The 16,564-nt window shown below is 48.9% G+C and overlaps 1 protein-coding gene across 1 annotated transcript in view; it reads right to left on the bottom strand.

The window, feature by feature from the left end:
- Positions 1–16,564, bottom strand: part of ARHGEF15 (Rho guanine nucleotide exchange factor 15) — a 45,598-nt gene that overhangs the window by 6,855 nt on the left and 22,179 nt on the right. The window contains exons 8-13 of the mRNA XM_070954761.1: positions 15,442–15,571; positions 12,008–12,082; positions 9,358–9,450; positions 5,924–6,078; positions 3,024–3,188; positions 135–220 (exon numbers count right to left, since the gene is read on the bottom strand). Of these exons, the coding sequence (XP_070810862.1) occupies positions 135–220; positions 3,024–3,188; positions 5,924–6,078; positions 9,358–9,450; positions 12,008–12,082; positions 15,442–15,571 (704 nt within the window). The remainder of the gene's footprint in view (positions 1–134; positions 221–3,023; positions 3,189–5,923; positions 6,079–9,357; positions 9,451–12,007; positions 12,083–15,441; positions 15,572–16,564) is intronic.

Raw genomic sequence — 16,564 nt, 5'->3', positions numbered from 1 at the left:
CAGCACGAAGTGGAAGAAACCGCTGACAGATCCAGAAGCCGTGGGACAGGAATGTGATGTTCCTCAATTTTCCTAGCCTTTGAACGGGAAGGGGTGGGGGGAGGTTTAAAAGGAAGGCAGCAAAAAAGTCTTACCCCAATCTTCATAGATTGTTTCCTGTTTGTTATTAGACTGGGACTCATGGCATGGGAAAGCACCCATCCAGCGGTGCATATCGGATCTGGAAGAGACAATTTTGGAGATATACTGTTTGAGTCTTTCTTTCTTTCTTTCTTTCTTTCTTTTTCTTTCTTTCTTTCTTTCTTTCTTTCTTTCTTTCTTTCTTTCTTTCTTTCTTTCTTTCTTTCTTTCTTTCTTTCTTTCTTTCTTTCTTTCTTTCTTTCTTTCTTTCTTTCTTTCTTTCTTTCTTTTCTTCCTTCCTTCCTTCTTTCTTTCTCTCTCTCTTTCCTTCCTTCCTTCCTTCCTTCCTTCCTTCCTTCCTTCTTTCTTTTCTTCCTTCCTTCCTTCCTTCCTTCTTTCTTTCTTTTTCTTTCTTTCATTCACCCACCCACCCAGATGTCCAGATGCAACTGAACGGGTAACAATGCATTGTAAACAAAGCAAAGAACAATGTTCAACAAAGCATTTAAAAAAACCCAAACAGTCACCGGAAACAAACCCCAGAATCTCTGCAGACCACTAGCAATAGAAATAGCAACCGCAACAGCACTTTGACTTATATACCGGTTCCTGGTGTTTTACAGCCCTCTCTAAACGGTTTACAGAGTCAGCCTATTGCCTCCAACAATCTGGGTCCTCATTTCACCAAATGGATGGAAGGCTGAGTCAACCTTGAGCTGGTGGTCAGAATCGAACTGCTGGCAGTGGGCAGAGTCAACCTGCAATATTGCATTCTAACCACTGCACCACCACAGCACCAGTAATATCTCCCGCACCCTTAGGAATACATTGATTCATTTAACGACCGCCACAACTTAAAACCACAATGGGCAGACTCCGTTATGGTCGTAAGTTGACTTAACAACTGGGGCACTCTCTTAGCATTCACGGCACAAAAAAAATAAACATTAAAACTGACTCAATTTTAATCAAGGTTGACTCAGCCTTCCATCCTTCCGAGGTAGGTAAAATGAGGACCCGGTTTGTGGGGGCAATAAGCTGACTTTGTATAAAATAGAACACCGCTTGGGGGGGCCAAAAAGCCCTACTAAGCAGGTATATACAAAAGTATGAAGGCTATTGCTTAATGCATTGTAAGCGCCCTGAGTCTCCGGAGAAGGGCGGCATATAAATCGAACTAATAAATAAATAAAGGAGCCTGGATAGCTCTGCAGACTAAAAGCACTGTAATTTAACACCAGCTGTCTGCAATTAAAGTAAGTTCGAATCTTGCCAGGCTCAAGGTTGACTCAGCCTTCCATCCTTTCTAAGGTAGGTAAATTGAGGACCCAGTTTGTGGAGGCAATAAGCTGACTTTGTATAAAATATACAAAAGTATGAAGGCTATTGCTTAACGCATTGTAAGCCACCCCGAGTCTCCGGAGATTAAATAAATAAATAAATAAATAAATAAATAAATAAATAAATAAATAAATAAATAAATAAATAAATAAATAAATAAATAATAAAATTGAGTCTTGTCATGTGGCTGCCTCAACTTATGAGGGAAATTCCAGCCTCCATAAGGATCATAAATTGAAAGCTACCTGTACATACTTCTAGATCTATCCCAAAGGTGCTTTTTCAAGGGGCAACTGGACTTTCTGGTTTTTCTTTGAAGATGTTTCGCTTCTCATCCAAGAAGCTTCTTCAGCTCTAACAGGATAGTGGGGAATGGAAGGATTTATACTCCTTCCAGGCAGCTGGTCATCTGCATCCTACAAGACAGATGCTTCCTGCAGTCCCCTGCCAGCCAAAACCGGGAACACGAAGGGGCCACATAGGGCACCCCGTGCCCCGTTTTGGCTGGCAGAGTGCTGCAGGAGGCCGTCCAGGCCGAAAGTAGGGCACGGGTGGGGCACACGTGGCTGCCCCTGCCCTGTTTTGGCTGCCAGAGGCACTGTGGGCCAGTCCTTTGCTATTTCCAGACGGGCCTCACGGTCCAAATTTAAGGACCCCGTGGGCCAAATCTGGTCCGCAGGTCTTGAGTTTGACACCGCTGCTTTAAAAGAATGCAAATGACCTGCTGCTTGCAAGGAATATAAATCCTTCCATTCTCAGGGTTCCAAGTAACACCCCCAACGAAAGAAGACTCTGAGGCTAGGCATTCCTCAAAGTGCCATTTTATTAGAGATGTCATATTGGCACATCTGGGAAAACCCGAATCTGAAAGCTTCCAGGTTTTCCCCACCCAAAAGAAAGTCCAAGTCCCTTCCCCTGCACCCGCGTGTCCATCACATGGTCCAATCCATGCACCATCCCAACTGGAGAAGCCTCTCAGCCACACCCCTCCAGGCGCAGGGCAGAGTGACCTTGACTCTCGGAGAAAGGAATGTTATTATGATTATATATCTCCCTGGCTCCCTACAATCCCCCCTCCCAGTTTCCCACAGCACTAAATGTGGTAGGCCTGAAGATTCAAAGCCCAAGATGGATTCCAGCCTGACACATGCAGTCAGAGCTGAAGAAGCTTCTTGGATGAGAAGCAAAACATCTCCAAAGAAAAAGCAAGAACGTCCAGTTGCCTCTTGGGAACAAAAAGCACCTTTGGGAGAAATATGACCTGGATGACTGAGAATCTCCGTAGTTACTTCTAGATCTAGATCTCATGCTCTAGCCTTCTGGAAAAAGCAGGCTGCTCTGATCGCTTCTCCTTTCTATTTATAAATGGGGTGCAGTTACTACCGTCTTTGCTAACTTTCTTCACCCCCTATGCCAGGGATGGGCAAATGTGACCCTTTTACAACCTGTGGACTTCAACTCCCAGAATTCCTGAGACAGCTTTGTCAGGAATTCTGGGAGTTGAAGTCCACAGGTTGTAAAAGGGCCACATTTGCCCACCCCTGCCCTATGTGGCTACTCACTGTGTCGGGGCACGACAGAGGCGTTCGGTACTCCGCCCTTGGTGGTTCTCCATCAACGTCAGGTAGAAGCTGTTCTCGGCGTTTTGGCCGGCGGTAGTATCCTCGCAACTCTGGGCTTGGACTAGCGAGCGATGGGCATAATCCAGCACCACAAAGCGTTCTGAGCTGCAGGAGGAGATCCGAAATGGAAGCAAAGAATACATATTAGTGAATCCCAGCTCAGTTGCTTTCGAAGAAGTGTGGCTGGCAGCAGCTGATTCCCCCCAACGGCTGTTTCCCAGTTCAGTGGGCCTGCAAATGGGATCAACGTCAACCACCGTGGAGACCTAGGACCAGTGGTGAAATCCTACCAGTTTGCACCGGTTCGGGAGAACCGGTAGTGATAAAATCTACTGGTTCGCTGAACTGGTAGTTAAAAAAAAAGCTACAGGTTGTTCCGAATCAGTATTTCCGACAATCAGCTGTGACGCGCGATTTATATTCACTAGAAAGCAGGAAATCCTGCTCTCTAGTGAATCTATATAGCACGGCAGAGCTGTTCCCTGCCCCTCGCTGTTCTACTTACCTTGTTAAGCGTCCTTTTTCCGTGCAAAGCACACATTTGGGGTGTACTGCACATGCATTTGGTGCACACTGCACATACACATGCAGCGTGCACCAAATGTTTTGTGTTTTGTGCGCACTGAGCATGTGCGCACATGCAATGTGCGTTTGGTGTGCACTATGCATGCGTGTGCATGCAGTGGGCGTTTGGCGTGCACTGCACATCCGTGCGAGCAGTGCGTGTTTAGCACGCATCGTGCATGCAGCGAACCAGTGGCAAACTGTGGAGGATTTCACCACTGCCTAGGACAGTGGTCTGCAACCTTAAACACTCAAAGAGCCATTTGGACCCGTTTCCCACAGAAAAGAAAACACCGGGAGCCACAAAACCCTTCCCGTGCCTGACTATTTCTTGAGTGGCCACAAAACTAGCATATGTAGTTGATGTCAGCGTCTCACCGCTGGCATAGAGAGGAGAGATTTAAGCCCTGAACTTTTGCCTGCTAAATCCCTTTGAAGCTGGGTCGTCGTGGAAATGAAGGGAGGGGGGACATTCCTGTGAAATGACGAGACAAGAAGTCAGTAGAGTGACTTGGAAGATAGCCAATGAGAAGCAGATAATTGGGGATTGGAAAGGGAGGGATTGGGGGGCAAAAGGTCAGTCTTGTCCGCATCGAGTCATGATCCAGTTGCTGTGCTCAAATAAAGAGAAGATTTCCTTAAAGATTGGCAGTTTGGAAATTCATTTATTTTGAGATAGCATCGAAGTCTGACAGTTGAATTAAATGTTCTGTTTTCTTCTGAAACTTTTCTTTTCTTGGATTTATCCATGGTTGGCCTACCGGGGGTTGAAAAGCTCAATAAATCGCATGCCAGCGGGTGTCGCACATTGGCGGTTGCGACGCATATTTTGAGTGACAGGGAGCCGCAGCAGAGGGGTGAAAGAGCCACATGCAGCTCCAGAGCCGCAGGTTGCTGACCCCTGGCCTAGGATCTGCAGATGAACAGATCTGGGAGCTCCCCAACCAGAGGAATCTGGTTTAGATCGCTACGGTTCTCCTCTAGGAGTAGGGAGAGAAACTGGGGGCAATAGCAATAGCACTTAAGACTTATATATCACTTCATAGTGCTTTATTACAGCCGGGGTGGGCTTCAAAAATTTTAACAAGGGGTTCTCTGCCCGGTTGCTGAGTGGGCGTGGCCATGGTGGGCATGGGCTAGTCGGCCTCCTGCACCACGGCAGGGAGGGGGGCGTTTTTGCCCTCCCCGGGCTCCGGAGGCTTTCCTTGAGCCTCTGGGAGGGTGAAAATGGCCTCCCCAGGCTCCGGAGGCCAGAAACGGGCCCGTTTCCGGCCTTCCCAAACTTCCGGTAGGCCCATTTTTCGCTCACCCTGAGCCTCCACGCACACCCTGCACTTACCTGCATCGAAAACAGGCCACCCAGGGACTCCTGGGAGGGGAGGGGCAGGATGGGAGGGGCCAGACAAGAGTGGGATTTGGGGGTTCTCCAAACTGCACAGAATTTTAGCTAGGGGTTTTCCCGAACCCCAGCAGCCCACCCTTGATTACAGCCCTTTCGAAGCGGTTAATAGAGTCAGCATATTGCCCCCCCAACAATCTAGGTTCTCCTTTTATCGACCTCGGAAGGATGGAAGGCTGAGTCAACCTTAAGCCGGTCAGGATCGAACTGCTGGCAGTGGGCGGAGTCACTGCAATACTGCATTCTAACTACTGTGCCACCACGGCACTTGTAATCATTCCACCAGGTAAGTTGGATTGACACTTTGCCCCAGAGGTAGAAGACTTTCTGCATCCATCACCGATTTTTTTATTTTTTTTTAAACTGGCAAGTTTCTAGGCCTCAAGATTTGAAGCAGGAGGCTTGGAAAGTAGGCCGTGCTTCATTCTCAAACTTGCAAAATTTGCAGAAGCAGAACCATAGCCCCAAACTTTGCTGTCTCCCTAATTCTCCACCCCCTCAAAACGTGACCTTGGGGGCAGAGGTCAAGGTTGCCCTCCTCCTCCTGCCTTTTTCTATAGATCATCATCATCATTTAACAACCCCATAATCCCTTGCGGGGTGGGAGTCTGGGCAACCGAATGGAGTGTTTACTGGCCGGATGCCCTTCCTGTCACCAGTGCGGAGTTTTCTTCAGCAGATATATTCTCATTGTGCCCAGAGAGAGAAATATCTGCCTCTACCTAGGATCGAACTCACAGTCTCCTGATTGTGAGGCGAGACCTCCATCTCTAGGCCACCGCGCCACTCCTTCCTGCCTCTTCTATAGATACACCCCTTTAAATGCAGACTAATCGTCCTGTCGCCAGAATTTTAGGTCTAGGCCTTCTGGGCTCACCTCTTGCGCTGAGTGACCAACAATAGATCATTAAAGAGGAACAAGTAGATGGGGATCAGTTTGGGCTTGTTGCCAAAAATGGTACCACGATGCACAACTTCCAGGAGTTCTCCCTGCTTTAACAGCTGTCGGGTCTGGGAAATGATGGGAACGGCCTAAACCGGAAAGAGAATCGTTAGAAAAAGTTCCTGGAAGCCACCTGGATTTTATTTATTTTTTTGCAAGGAAGGAGAACAAAGATTCTCTGAGCAAATTCCCAGATTAGAGGATTAAGTGTTAACCTTGGGGGACTTGAAGATGGGTGGACTACAACTCCCAGAATTCCTCAAGCCAGTTTTGCTGGTTGTGGAATTCTGGGAGTTGAAGTCCTCACATCTGAACATAGCTGAAATTGAGAAACTTTGTGGTAGCTGGCTATGGAATTCTGGGCATTGAAGTCCACGCGTCGTTGAAACGGAGAATTGTATTGGTTGATATTGATTGATTGATTGATTATTTGCCATCAAGTCACGTCTTACTCTTTAGCGAAAGATATTCTGGGAGGTATAACTTTAGTTTCCAATTATTACATTTGGGATTGCAGAGGGTATTTATCTGTATGCGTGAAGTGCTTTTTCCCCCCTAGTTAATTTAAGGGAGTTTTTTCTGTGAACTTCAACTCCTAGAATTCTGGGAATGCGGAATTCTGGGAGTTGAAGCAGTAGTGGGATTCAAATAATTTAACAACCAGTTCTCTGCCCTAATGATCAGCTGGGTGGGCGTGGCCATGGTGGGTGTGGCCAGAGTGTGTGACAGGCAGCACTCGGCCTCCTGCAGCCCCGTGGGAGTAAAAACGGGTCGCGGGGGGGGGCTGTGCCACCCCCCCCACCCCATTTACGGCCTAGTAGGCCTCCCTGCAGCCACCTGGGAGCAAAAATGGGCTGCGGGGGGCCGCGCCACACACCCCCGCACCCCATTTTGGGCCTAGTAGGCCTCCCTGCAGCCACCTGGGAGTGAAAATGGGCTGCGGAGGGCCGCGCCCCACACCCTGCACCCCATTTTGGGCCTAGTAGGCCTCCCTGCAGCCACCTGGGAGCGAAAATGGACTGCGGGGAGGCGTGCCACAACCCCCGCACCCCATTTTGGGCCTAGTAGGCCTCCCTGCAGCCACCTGGGAGCGAAAATGGGCTGCGGGGGGCTGGGCCGCACCTACCCGCACCCCATTTACGGCCTAGTAGGCCTCCCTGCAGCCACCTGGGAGCAAAAATGGACTGCAGGGAGCTGCACCACACCCACCCGCACTCCATTTTGGGCCTAGTAGGCCTCCCTGCAGCCACCTGGGATCGAAAATGGGCTGTGGGGAGGCGCACCACACCCTCCGCACCCCATTTTGGGCCTAGTAGGCCTCCCTGCAGCCTCTGGGAGCGAAAATGGGCTGCGGGGAGGCGCGCCACACCCCCCGCATCCCATTTTGGGCCTAGTAGGCCTCCCTGCAGCCACCTGGGATTGAAAATGGGCTGTGGGGAGGCGCGCCACACCCCCCGCAACCCATTTTGGGCCTAGTAGGCCTCCCTGCAGCCACCTGGGAGCGAAAATGGGCTGCGGGGAGGCGCGCCACACCCCCCGCAACCCATTTTGGGCCTAGTAGGCCTCCCTGCAGCCACCTGGGAGCGAAAATGGGCTGCGGGGAGGCGCGCCACACCCCCCCGCAACCCATTTTGGGCCTAGTAGGCCTCCCTGCAGCCACCTGGGAGCGAAAATGGGCTGCGGGGAGGCGCGCCACATCCCCAGCACCCCATTTTGGGCCTAGTAGGCCTCCCTGCAACCACCTGGGAGCGAAAATGGGCTGCGGGGAGGCATGCCACAACCCCCCGCACCCATTTTGGGCCTAGTAGGCCTCCCTGCAGCCACCTGGGAGCGAAAATGGGCTGCGGGGAGGCGTGCCACAACCCCCGCACCCCATTTTGGGCCTAGTAGGCCTCCCTGCAACCACCTGGGAGCGAGAATGGGCTGCGGGGGGCTGGGCCGCACCTACCCACACCCCATTTACGGCCTAGTAGGCCTCCCTGCAGCCACCTGGGAGCAAAAATGGGCTGCAGGGAGCTGCGCCACACCCACCCGCACTCCATTTTGGGCCTAGTAGGCCTCCCTGCAGCCACCTGGGAGCGAAAATGGGCTGCGGGGAGGCGCGCCACACCCCCCGCATCCCATTTTGGGCCTAGTAGGCCTCCCTGCAGCCACCTGGGAGCGAAAATGGGCTGCGGGGGGCTGTGCCGCACCCACCCGCACCCCATTTATGGCCTAGTAGGCCTCCCTGCAGCCACCTGGGAGCAAAAATGGGCTGGGGGGGCACGCTGCACTCCCCGTACCCCCGTTTTGTGCCTAGTAGGCCTCCCTGCAGCCACCTGGGAGCGAAAATGGGCTGTGGGTGGGCCCCGCTGCACTCCCTGTACCCCGTTTTGTACCTAGTAAGCCTCCCTGCACTTACCTGGGAGCCAAAATGGGGCACGTGGGGACTCCTGAAATTGCCAGCCAGCAATTTAATTACCGATTTGCCCAAACCGGCTGAATCCCACCACTGAGTTGAAGTTCATACATCTCAGGGGTGAAATGCTCCCGGTTCGGACCGGATTGCCCGATCCGGTAGCGATGGCGGCGGGTGGTTCGGAGAACCAGTAACAAAAATCCCTGCACCCCCACCCCCCCCCGCCCAGCTGAGCCACACAATCGTCAGAGGCTTTTTTAAAATTATTTTTAAAAGCATTTTTTCTACAACCTCTTCCGCCGAAAAAATACTTTTAAAAGTAAAAAAAAAAAAAAGCCTCTGATGATCACGCGGCTCAGCTGGGATGGTCAGAGACTTTTCAAAGCATTTTTTTTCTGCAACCTCTTCGGCCAAAGAGGTGGTAAAAAAAATGCTTTGAAAAGCCTCTGACGATCCCAGCTGAGTTGCCTGATCGGCAGAGGTTTTTCAAAGCATTTTTTTTTGCAACTTCTTCAGCCGAAGAGGTTGTAGAAAAAATGCTTTGAAAAGTTTTTTTTTTTAAAAAAGTTGGCCATGCCCACCCAGTCACATTACCCCACCACCACCAAGCCACGCCCACAGAACCGGTAGTAACAAATTTTACCTTTCACCCCTGATACGTCTTAAGACTCCCCAAGGTTGCAAAACACTGGGTTAGGGAGGGTATGCCAAGGGAGACAATCCTTTAATAGCGAATTTGTCTTTTAATGTGAAAAAACCTAGTTTGTTATACCTGTCAAATTGGTGTGATCTGAGGCATCCCTTCCAGGGAAAAATATCCCCACGCCACCTCCCAAATGCACTACCCCAGGCAGCTGTATCTTCTCTTAAATTCTCCACTTCATGCCAAGCCTTCTTGGAAGCCCACAGGGATAAGTTGTGGCAGGCTAGAGCAAGGCCAAAGACAGGCCCAAGCCAAACCCCTTCTGACCTTCAGCTTATCAAACTCAATCTTGCTGGCCGTGTGAATCAGTTCTTCCATATGACGCATGCGGCCGACCTCGGAGTTGCATTCCTCGATGATCTAAAGCAGAGATTTGGAGACGTGAGGCAGAAGAGAAGGAACAGTCAGTTTTCCTGAGGCTTTCTAAAAAATCATTACTTTATGATTCTTGATGAACGTATCTTTTCTTTTATGTACACTGAGAGCATATGCCCCAAGACAAATTCCTTGGCCAACAAAAAATTCTATTCTATTCTAAAAATTACTGACTGGCCCCCAAGGAAAACGACAGAAACGCTACTCCATGAACCATCAATCCAAGCAAAAGCGCTCTCCGAAATATGTAAGGTGCCGACAAGATGTATGTGTGTATGTGGGTTGTTTTTTTTTCCTGTTCATTTTTCTCTCCAGCAATTTAGAAACACAGTTCAGGTAGTCCTTGACTTACAACAGTTCGTTTAGTGACTGTACAAATTTACAACGGCACTTTGTGACTTAGGATCGTTTTTCAGACTTGCAACAAACCGTTGCGGCATCGTCTTGGTCACGTGATCAAAATTTAGAGGCTAGGGCGATGGCTTCGTACTTATGATGGTTGAAGCGTCCCGGGGTTACGCGATCAGCTTTTACGACTTTCTGACAAGCAAAGTCAATAGAATAGAATAGAATAGAATAGAATAGAATAGAATAGAATAGAATAGAATAGAATAGAATAGAATAGAATAGAATAGAATAGAATAGAACAGAACAGCAGAGTAGGAAGGGACCTTGGAGGTCTTCTAGTCAAACCCCCTGTTTAGGCAGGAAAACCTGTATCAGTGATGGCTAACCTTTTTGCCGTCATGTGCCAAAAGTGGGGGGAGCGTGTGTGTGGGGGGTCGCATGCCCGTGTGCCCACACCCATAATTCAATGTGTCCCGTCCCCCTGTGCATGCGTGCGCGACACCACCACCCTCCCCCTGCTTTTGGCACGCGATGGGACGGTAGGCCTGTTTTTTTCGCCCTCCCCAGGCTCCAGAGGCTTTCTTGGAGCCTGGAGAGGGCGAAAACGGCCTTCCCCACCCCCCTGAAGGTCCTCCGGAGGGCAGAAACGGCCCATTTCCCAACTTCCAGTGGGACTAGAAGGCCCGTTTTTCATTCTCCCCAGAGTCCAGAGGATTTCTAGGAGCCTGGGGAGGGTGAAAATGGCCTCCGCCCCACCCCCAGGAAGCCAGAAACAGCCTGTTTCCCGACTTCCAGTGGGCCTGGAAGGCTCGAAAATCGGCTGGAGCTGAGCTAGGGCAATGCTTGTGTGCCCACCGATATGGCTCCGCGTGCCACCTGTGGCATGTGTGCCATAGTTTCGCCATCACGGCCCTATATCATTTCAGACAAATGGTTATCCAATCTATTCTTTAAAAACTTCCAGTGTTGGAGCATTCGGAACTTCTGGAGGCAAGTTGTTCCACTGATGAATTGTTTTAACTGTCAGGAAATTTCTCCTTAGTTCTAAGTTGCTTCTCTCCTTGATTAGTTTCCACCCATTCTTGTCCTACATGAGGTGCTTTGGAGAATAGGTTGACTCCCTCTTCTTTGTGGCAGCCCCTGAGATATTGGAACACTGCTATCCTGTCTCCCCTAGTCCTTCTTTTCATTAAACTAGACATACCCAATTCCAGCAACCGTATTTTATTCCCCTTATGTACACTGGGAGCATATACACCTAAGACAAGTTCCTTGTGTGTCCAATCACATTTGGCCAATAAAGAATTCTATTATCTATATGTTTTAGCCTCCAGTCCCCTAATCATCTTTGTTGCTCTTCTCTGTACCCTTTCTGGAGTCTCCACATCTTTTTTACATCGTGGCGTCCAAAATTTGATGCAGCCTTCCGCGCGTGGCCTTACCAAGGCCTTATCAAGTGGCATTAACACTTCACGTGATCTTGATTCTATCCCTCTGTTTAGGCAGCCAAGAATGGGGAAGCCAGATTCACTTAACAGCCGTGTTACTAACAGAATAACTACAATGATACAACTGATAACAATCGTAGCAAGAAAGGTCATAAAATGAGGCAAAATTCATTTGCTTAGCGAACGGAAATTTTGAGTCGTCAGTCGAGGACTAACTGTAAGTTCGAACGGTCCCTAAGTGGCTTGTCGTAAGTCGAGGACTACCTGTATATTAGAAGAAGGCAATATTATAAGCTTCATGTAGTCTTTCCAATTTGTTCTTTAAATGGCCTGGAAGTGTCCATGAGGTTACTAAGAGTCTTAACTCCAGAGAGACGACTTTCCAAGGAAAGGACAGACTACCAAAAAAAAAAAAAAAAAAGAACTCCAATTATTTGGACTTTAGTTCCCACAATGCATTGCCTTTGGCTAGCATTGATGGCAACCGACCGGGATGATATTTCAGAACGGAGTGACAATCTCAATTTTATTGAAGGCCGCATCAGGGTTGTGTATGACCTTGGGGGGCGTGGGGCTGGGGGGGCGTGGCCAGATCTACATCACTGAAGTTGGGGGTGCCTGTAGGGTGGCCCGATCGCTCTACCAACAAAAACGGAGCTCCATTTTTGCTGGCAGAGGGTTGCAGGAGGCCGTCGCAGCCGAAAATAAAGCTCGGGAAGGCTGTCTCTATTCATGGTTACTTTTACCTTGGAAACAGAAGCTAGGGCCTTCAGAGCGTTTTGTTCTCGCAAAGAAGCTTCCTCCGTCCGGCGCAGGATATTCTAGAGATGCACAAAAATAAAACCAGGAGAAGGAACTTCCGGTTAGAAGTAAGCAAAGGGCCTTGGTAGTACAGTGGTCTAAAGCACCCTGTTATTAACACAGCTGCCTGCAATTACTGCAGGTTCGAATCTTGCCAGGCTCAAGGTTGACTCAGCCTTCCATCCTTTCTAAGGTAGGTAAAATGAGGACCCAGTTTATGGGGGCAATAAGCTGACTTTGTATAAATATACAAAAGTATGAAGGCTATTGCTTAATGCATTGTAAGCCGCCCTGAGTCTCCGGAGAAGGGCGGCATATAAATAAAAATTTAAAAAAAAACAAAAAGGCCCTGAATTCAGAAGAGTTTGACCTGGGCATGCCTTGGTCTTAAGATAGAAATTCAGGTCATCCCAATTATTGAAAACCTTCCAAGCTTAAAAAGAGGAATTTTTTGACGTTCAAACGCATCCAGAGAAAACAGGCTGGCACTGGACCATTACTGGAAAAATTAGACCAACCTGTGTTGGGGTTTAAATTCTAGTAACGGTAAAGGTTCCCCTCGCACATATGTGCTAGTTGTTCCCGACTCTAGGGGGCGGTGCTCATCTCCGTTTCAAAGCCGAAGAGCCAGCGCTGTCTGAAGACGTGTCCATGGTCATGTAGCCGGCATGACTAACTGCCAAAGGCGGACGGAACGCTGTTACCTTCCCACCAAAGGTGGCCCCTATTTTTCTACTGGCATTTTTTTACGTGCTTTCGAACTGCTAGGTTGGCAGAAGCTGGGACAAGTAGTGGGAGCTCACTGTCACTGCGTTATTTTATTTACCAGCTGAGCTCATTATTTCTGGACTATCTGACTTTCCATACCTTGCCAAGAATTGTTATCAAAAGCTACTACGCATGTCCATCCACCCACATTCCTTCACTTGCTTCACACACTTTTTCTTTTGTTCTCCTGCCAGCAAGGTCCGGCTTGGACCGGCAGGAGACCTCGCTTGCCAAAATGTAACAATTACTTTTCTTAGTTAGTGAGGTGTTTTATTTTCTTTATAACAAATAAATGAGTTTTATTAGAAACCTTTCTCGCGTTTCTTTTCAGAATATTGCAACTTGGAATAAGCCTCGATTCATCTCCTCTAAACCAGGGTAATTAGTCCCAGAGCCAAACATGGGATTAATAAATGCCCTGACACTCACGCCGTTACGCAGCAGTAGGGATTCGAACCGCTGAACTGCCGACCTTTCTATGGACAAGCTCAGCAACTTAGCCACTGAGCCACCGCGTCCCTTAAATTATAGGGGAAGAGTCAAATGTGAAACTTTTGGCACATCTCTGGTTCAGCATCCCATCCTCACCATCTAAAAACCCTTCGTCCAACTGGGTTTCTGGCTTGCTTAGAAATTTGTGCTTCACAGTGGATACCCCATTCATACAATAGCCACGGAAAAAAGAGATATGATGAATGGGCTTCTCTGCCCAGGATAGACTCTCTGCGTGAAGGCCTGAAATGACCTCCCCAGGACGTTGAAAATATAATGAAAACAATTGGATTAGTTTTCCCCCCCCCCGCTACTCAAATTCCCGGTGGCTGGATCCTCATTTGCACCCAGAGGCACATACTGCACTGTGGCTCTGATCAAACAAATTTGATCGCTGCCCCTTAGGGGGGACGATAAATTGAAACCCAGAAATATTTTGGCGGTTTAATTTCAACAGCAAAAGCTTTCAATAATTCCTCTCCTCTCTTCTCCTCAACAGTCCAGAGAAGAGAAAGGGGGAGGGGGACAAAGATGGAGAAAGTGAGAGGAAAAAAATGGAAGCGGCCGAGAAAAAGGGAAGAATAAAATGGAGGCGATCAAGAGGTGGCCAAAAGAAGAATGAGGGAGGGAGGGAGGGAGGAAAGAAGGAAGGGAGGGAGGAAGGAAAAAGGAAAAGGGAGGAAAAAAAGGAGAGAGAGATATATAGTAATAGACGAAGACAGATGTGTACGTGTCTGTGTATGTATGTATATACTACAGAGACAGAGACAGAGAGACACAGAGAAAGAGACAGAGAGAGACAGAGAGACAGAGAGAGAGAGAGAGAGAGAGAGACGGAGAGACACAGAGAGACACAGAGATATTATATATATGTGTGTATATATATAGAGAGAGACCGAGACAGAGACAGAGAGAGAGACTGAGAGACAGAGAGAGAAAGAGACACAGAGATATTATATGTGTGTGTGTGTATGTATATACTACAGAGACAGAGGCAGAGAGACACAGAGAAAGAGACACAGAGAGACACAGAGAGAGAGAGACAGAGAGAGACGGAGAGAGAGACACAGAGAAAGAGACACAGAGAGACACAGAGAGAGAGAGACAGAGAGAGACGGAGAGAGAGACACAGAGAGAGACACAGAGAAACAGAGTGAGAGAGACACACAGAGACAGAGAGACGGAGAGACACAGAGATATTATATATGTGTGTGTATATATATAGAGAGAGACAGAGACAGAGAGAGAGACTGAGAGACAGAGAGACGGAGAGACACAGAGATATTATATGTGTGTGTATGTATGTATATACTACAGAGACAGAGACAGAGAGACACAGAGAAAGAGACAGAGAGACACAGAGAGAGAGAGAGAGAGACAGAGAGAGAGACAGAGAGACAGAGAGAGACGGAGAGAGAGAGAGACAGAGAGAGACGGAGAGAGAGAGAGACAGAGAGAGAGAGAGAGAGACAGAGAGAGAGACAGAGACAGAGAGACAGAGAGAGACGGAGAGACAGAGAGAGACGGAGAGACACAGAGATATTATATGTGTGTGTATGTATGTATATACTACAGAGACAGAGACGGAGAGACACAGAGATATATGTGTGTGTATATATGTAGAGAGAGACAGAGACAGAGAGAGAGACTGAGAGACACAGAGAGAGAGAGAGACGGAGAGACACAGAGATATTATATGTGTGTGTATGTATGTATATACTACAGAGACAGAGACAGAGAGACACAGAGAAAGAAAGAGACAGAGAGAGACACACAGAGAGAGAGAGAGACAGAGAGACAGAGAGAGACACAGAGAGACAGAGAGAGACACAGAGAGACAGAGAGATATTATATATGTGTGTGTATAGAGAGAGAGAGAGACAGAGAGAGAGAGGAAGGAAGGAAAGAAGGAAGGAAGGAAGGAAGGAAGAATTAGCACTAAAGAGAAAATGAAAAACACAGACATATGTCACCTTGGGTTTCCCAAGCTGTCCTAGAACCCCAGCCTCCTTTCTTTCCCCACCCCCCAAGGAATGTTTTCCTTCGACCCAGAAACCCCCTCCTCTGGCCTTATTAGCAGCCGAGATTCTTGACTCCGAGACCAACACCCGGTTCTCACCTCCAAGAGCATCTTGATACGCGTGATCCTCTGGAAAGGAAGCAGCAAGAAGGACATGAAGGGGAGGCGCTGGCACTGGGGCTGCTCCTGGAGTCGGGTGACGACGATGGCAAACTGGGCGTTCTTCTCCCTAAGAGGGAAGAGGAAGGGAAGCTGCACCCACGAGCAACCGGTCTGAATTTGGAGCTTTGGGACTGCTAAGGAACATGGCAGGGGGGGGAGCATCTGGTCACCCCCAGCCGATCCACTGCAGTGTTTCCAGGCCAGTGTTGATACTCATTTCTCATCGGGTGGATTTGGGGGGTCACAACCAACCCTATAGCTTGCATTACATTTCCTTCCAGTGGTGAAATCCAATTTTTTTTTTTACTACCGGTTGTGTGGGCGTGGCTTAGTGGGCATGGTGTGGCTTGGAGGGTGTGGCAGGGGAAAGATATTGCAAAATCTCCATTCCCACCCCACTCCAGGGGAAGGATACTGCAAAATCCCCATTCTCACCAGTGGTGGGTTGCCCCCGGTTTGGACTGGTTCGCAAGAACCGGTAGTAAAGCCGGCGGGAGGCTCCGCCCACTGGCCTGGATATCATCAGAAGTGATCTGCGCATGCGCAGAAGAGCGTGCGCGCGACCGAAGCAAGAGCGGGCACGGTGCAAACCGGTAGTAAAGGTAAGTAGAACCCACCCCTGATTCCAACCCCGCTCCAGGGGAAGGATACTGCAAAATCTCCATTCCCACCCCACTCCAGGGGAAGGATACTGCAAAATCTCCATTCCCACCCCACTCCAGGGGAAGGCTACTGCAAAATCCCCATTCCCACCCCACTCCACGGGAAGCATACTGCAAAATCTCCATTCCCACCCCACCCCACTCCTGGGGGAAGGATTTTTTTTTTTTTAATTTGATTTATATGCCGCCCTTCTCCGGAGACTCAGGGTGGCTTACAATGTGCTCAGCAATAGCCTTCATCCTTTTGTATATTTATACAAAGTCAGCTTATTGCCCCCACAAACTGGGTCCTCAATTTACCTACCTTAGAAAGGATGGAAGGCTGAGTCAACCTTGAGCCTGGCGAGATTCGAACCTGCAGTAATTGCAGGCAGCTGGTCTTAATAACAGGGTGCTTT

Source organism: Pituophis catenifer, unplaced genomic scaffold, assembly GCF_029215685.1.
Source record: "Pituophis catenifer annectens isolate HBS135680 unplaced genomic scaffold, rPitCat1.0.hap2 SCAF_15, whole genome shotgun sequence".
Taxonomy (NCBI): Eukaryota; Metazoa; Chordata; class Lepidosauria; order Squamata; family Colubridae; genus Pituophis; species Pituophis catenifer.
Note: the sequence above shows the minus strand (reverse complement) of the source record. Positions and strands in the feature narration are given on the sequence as shown.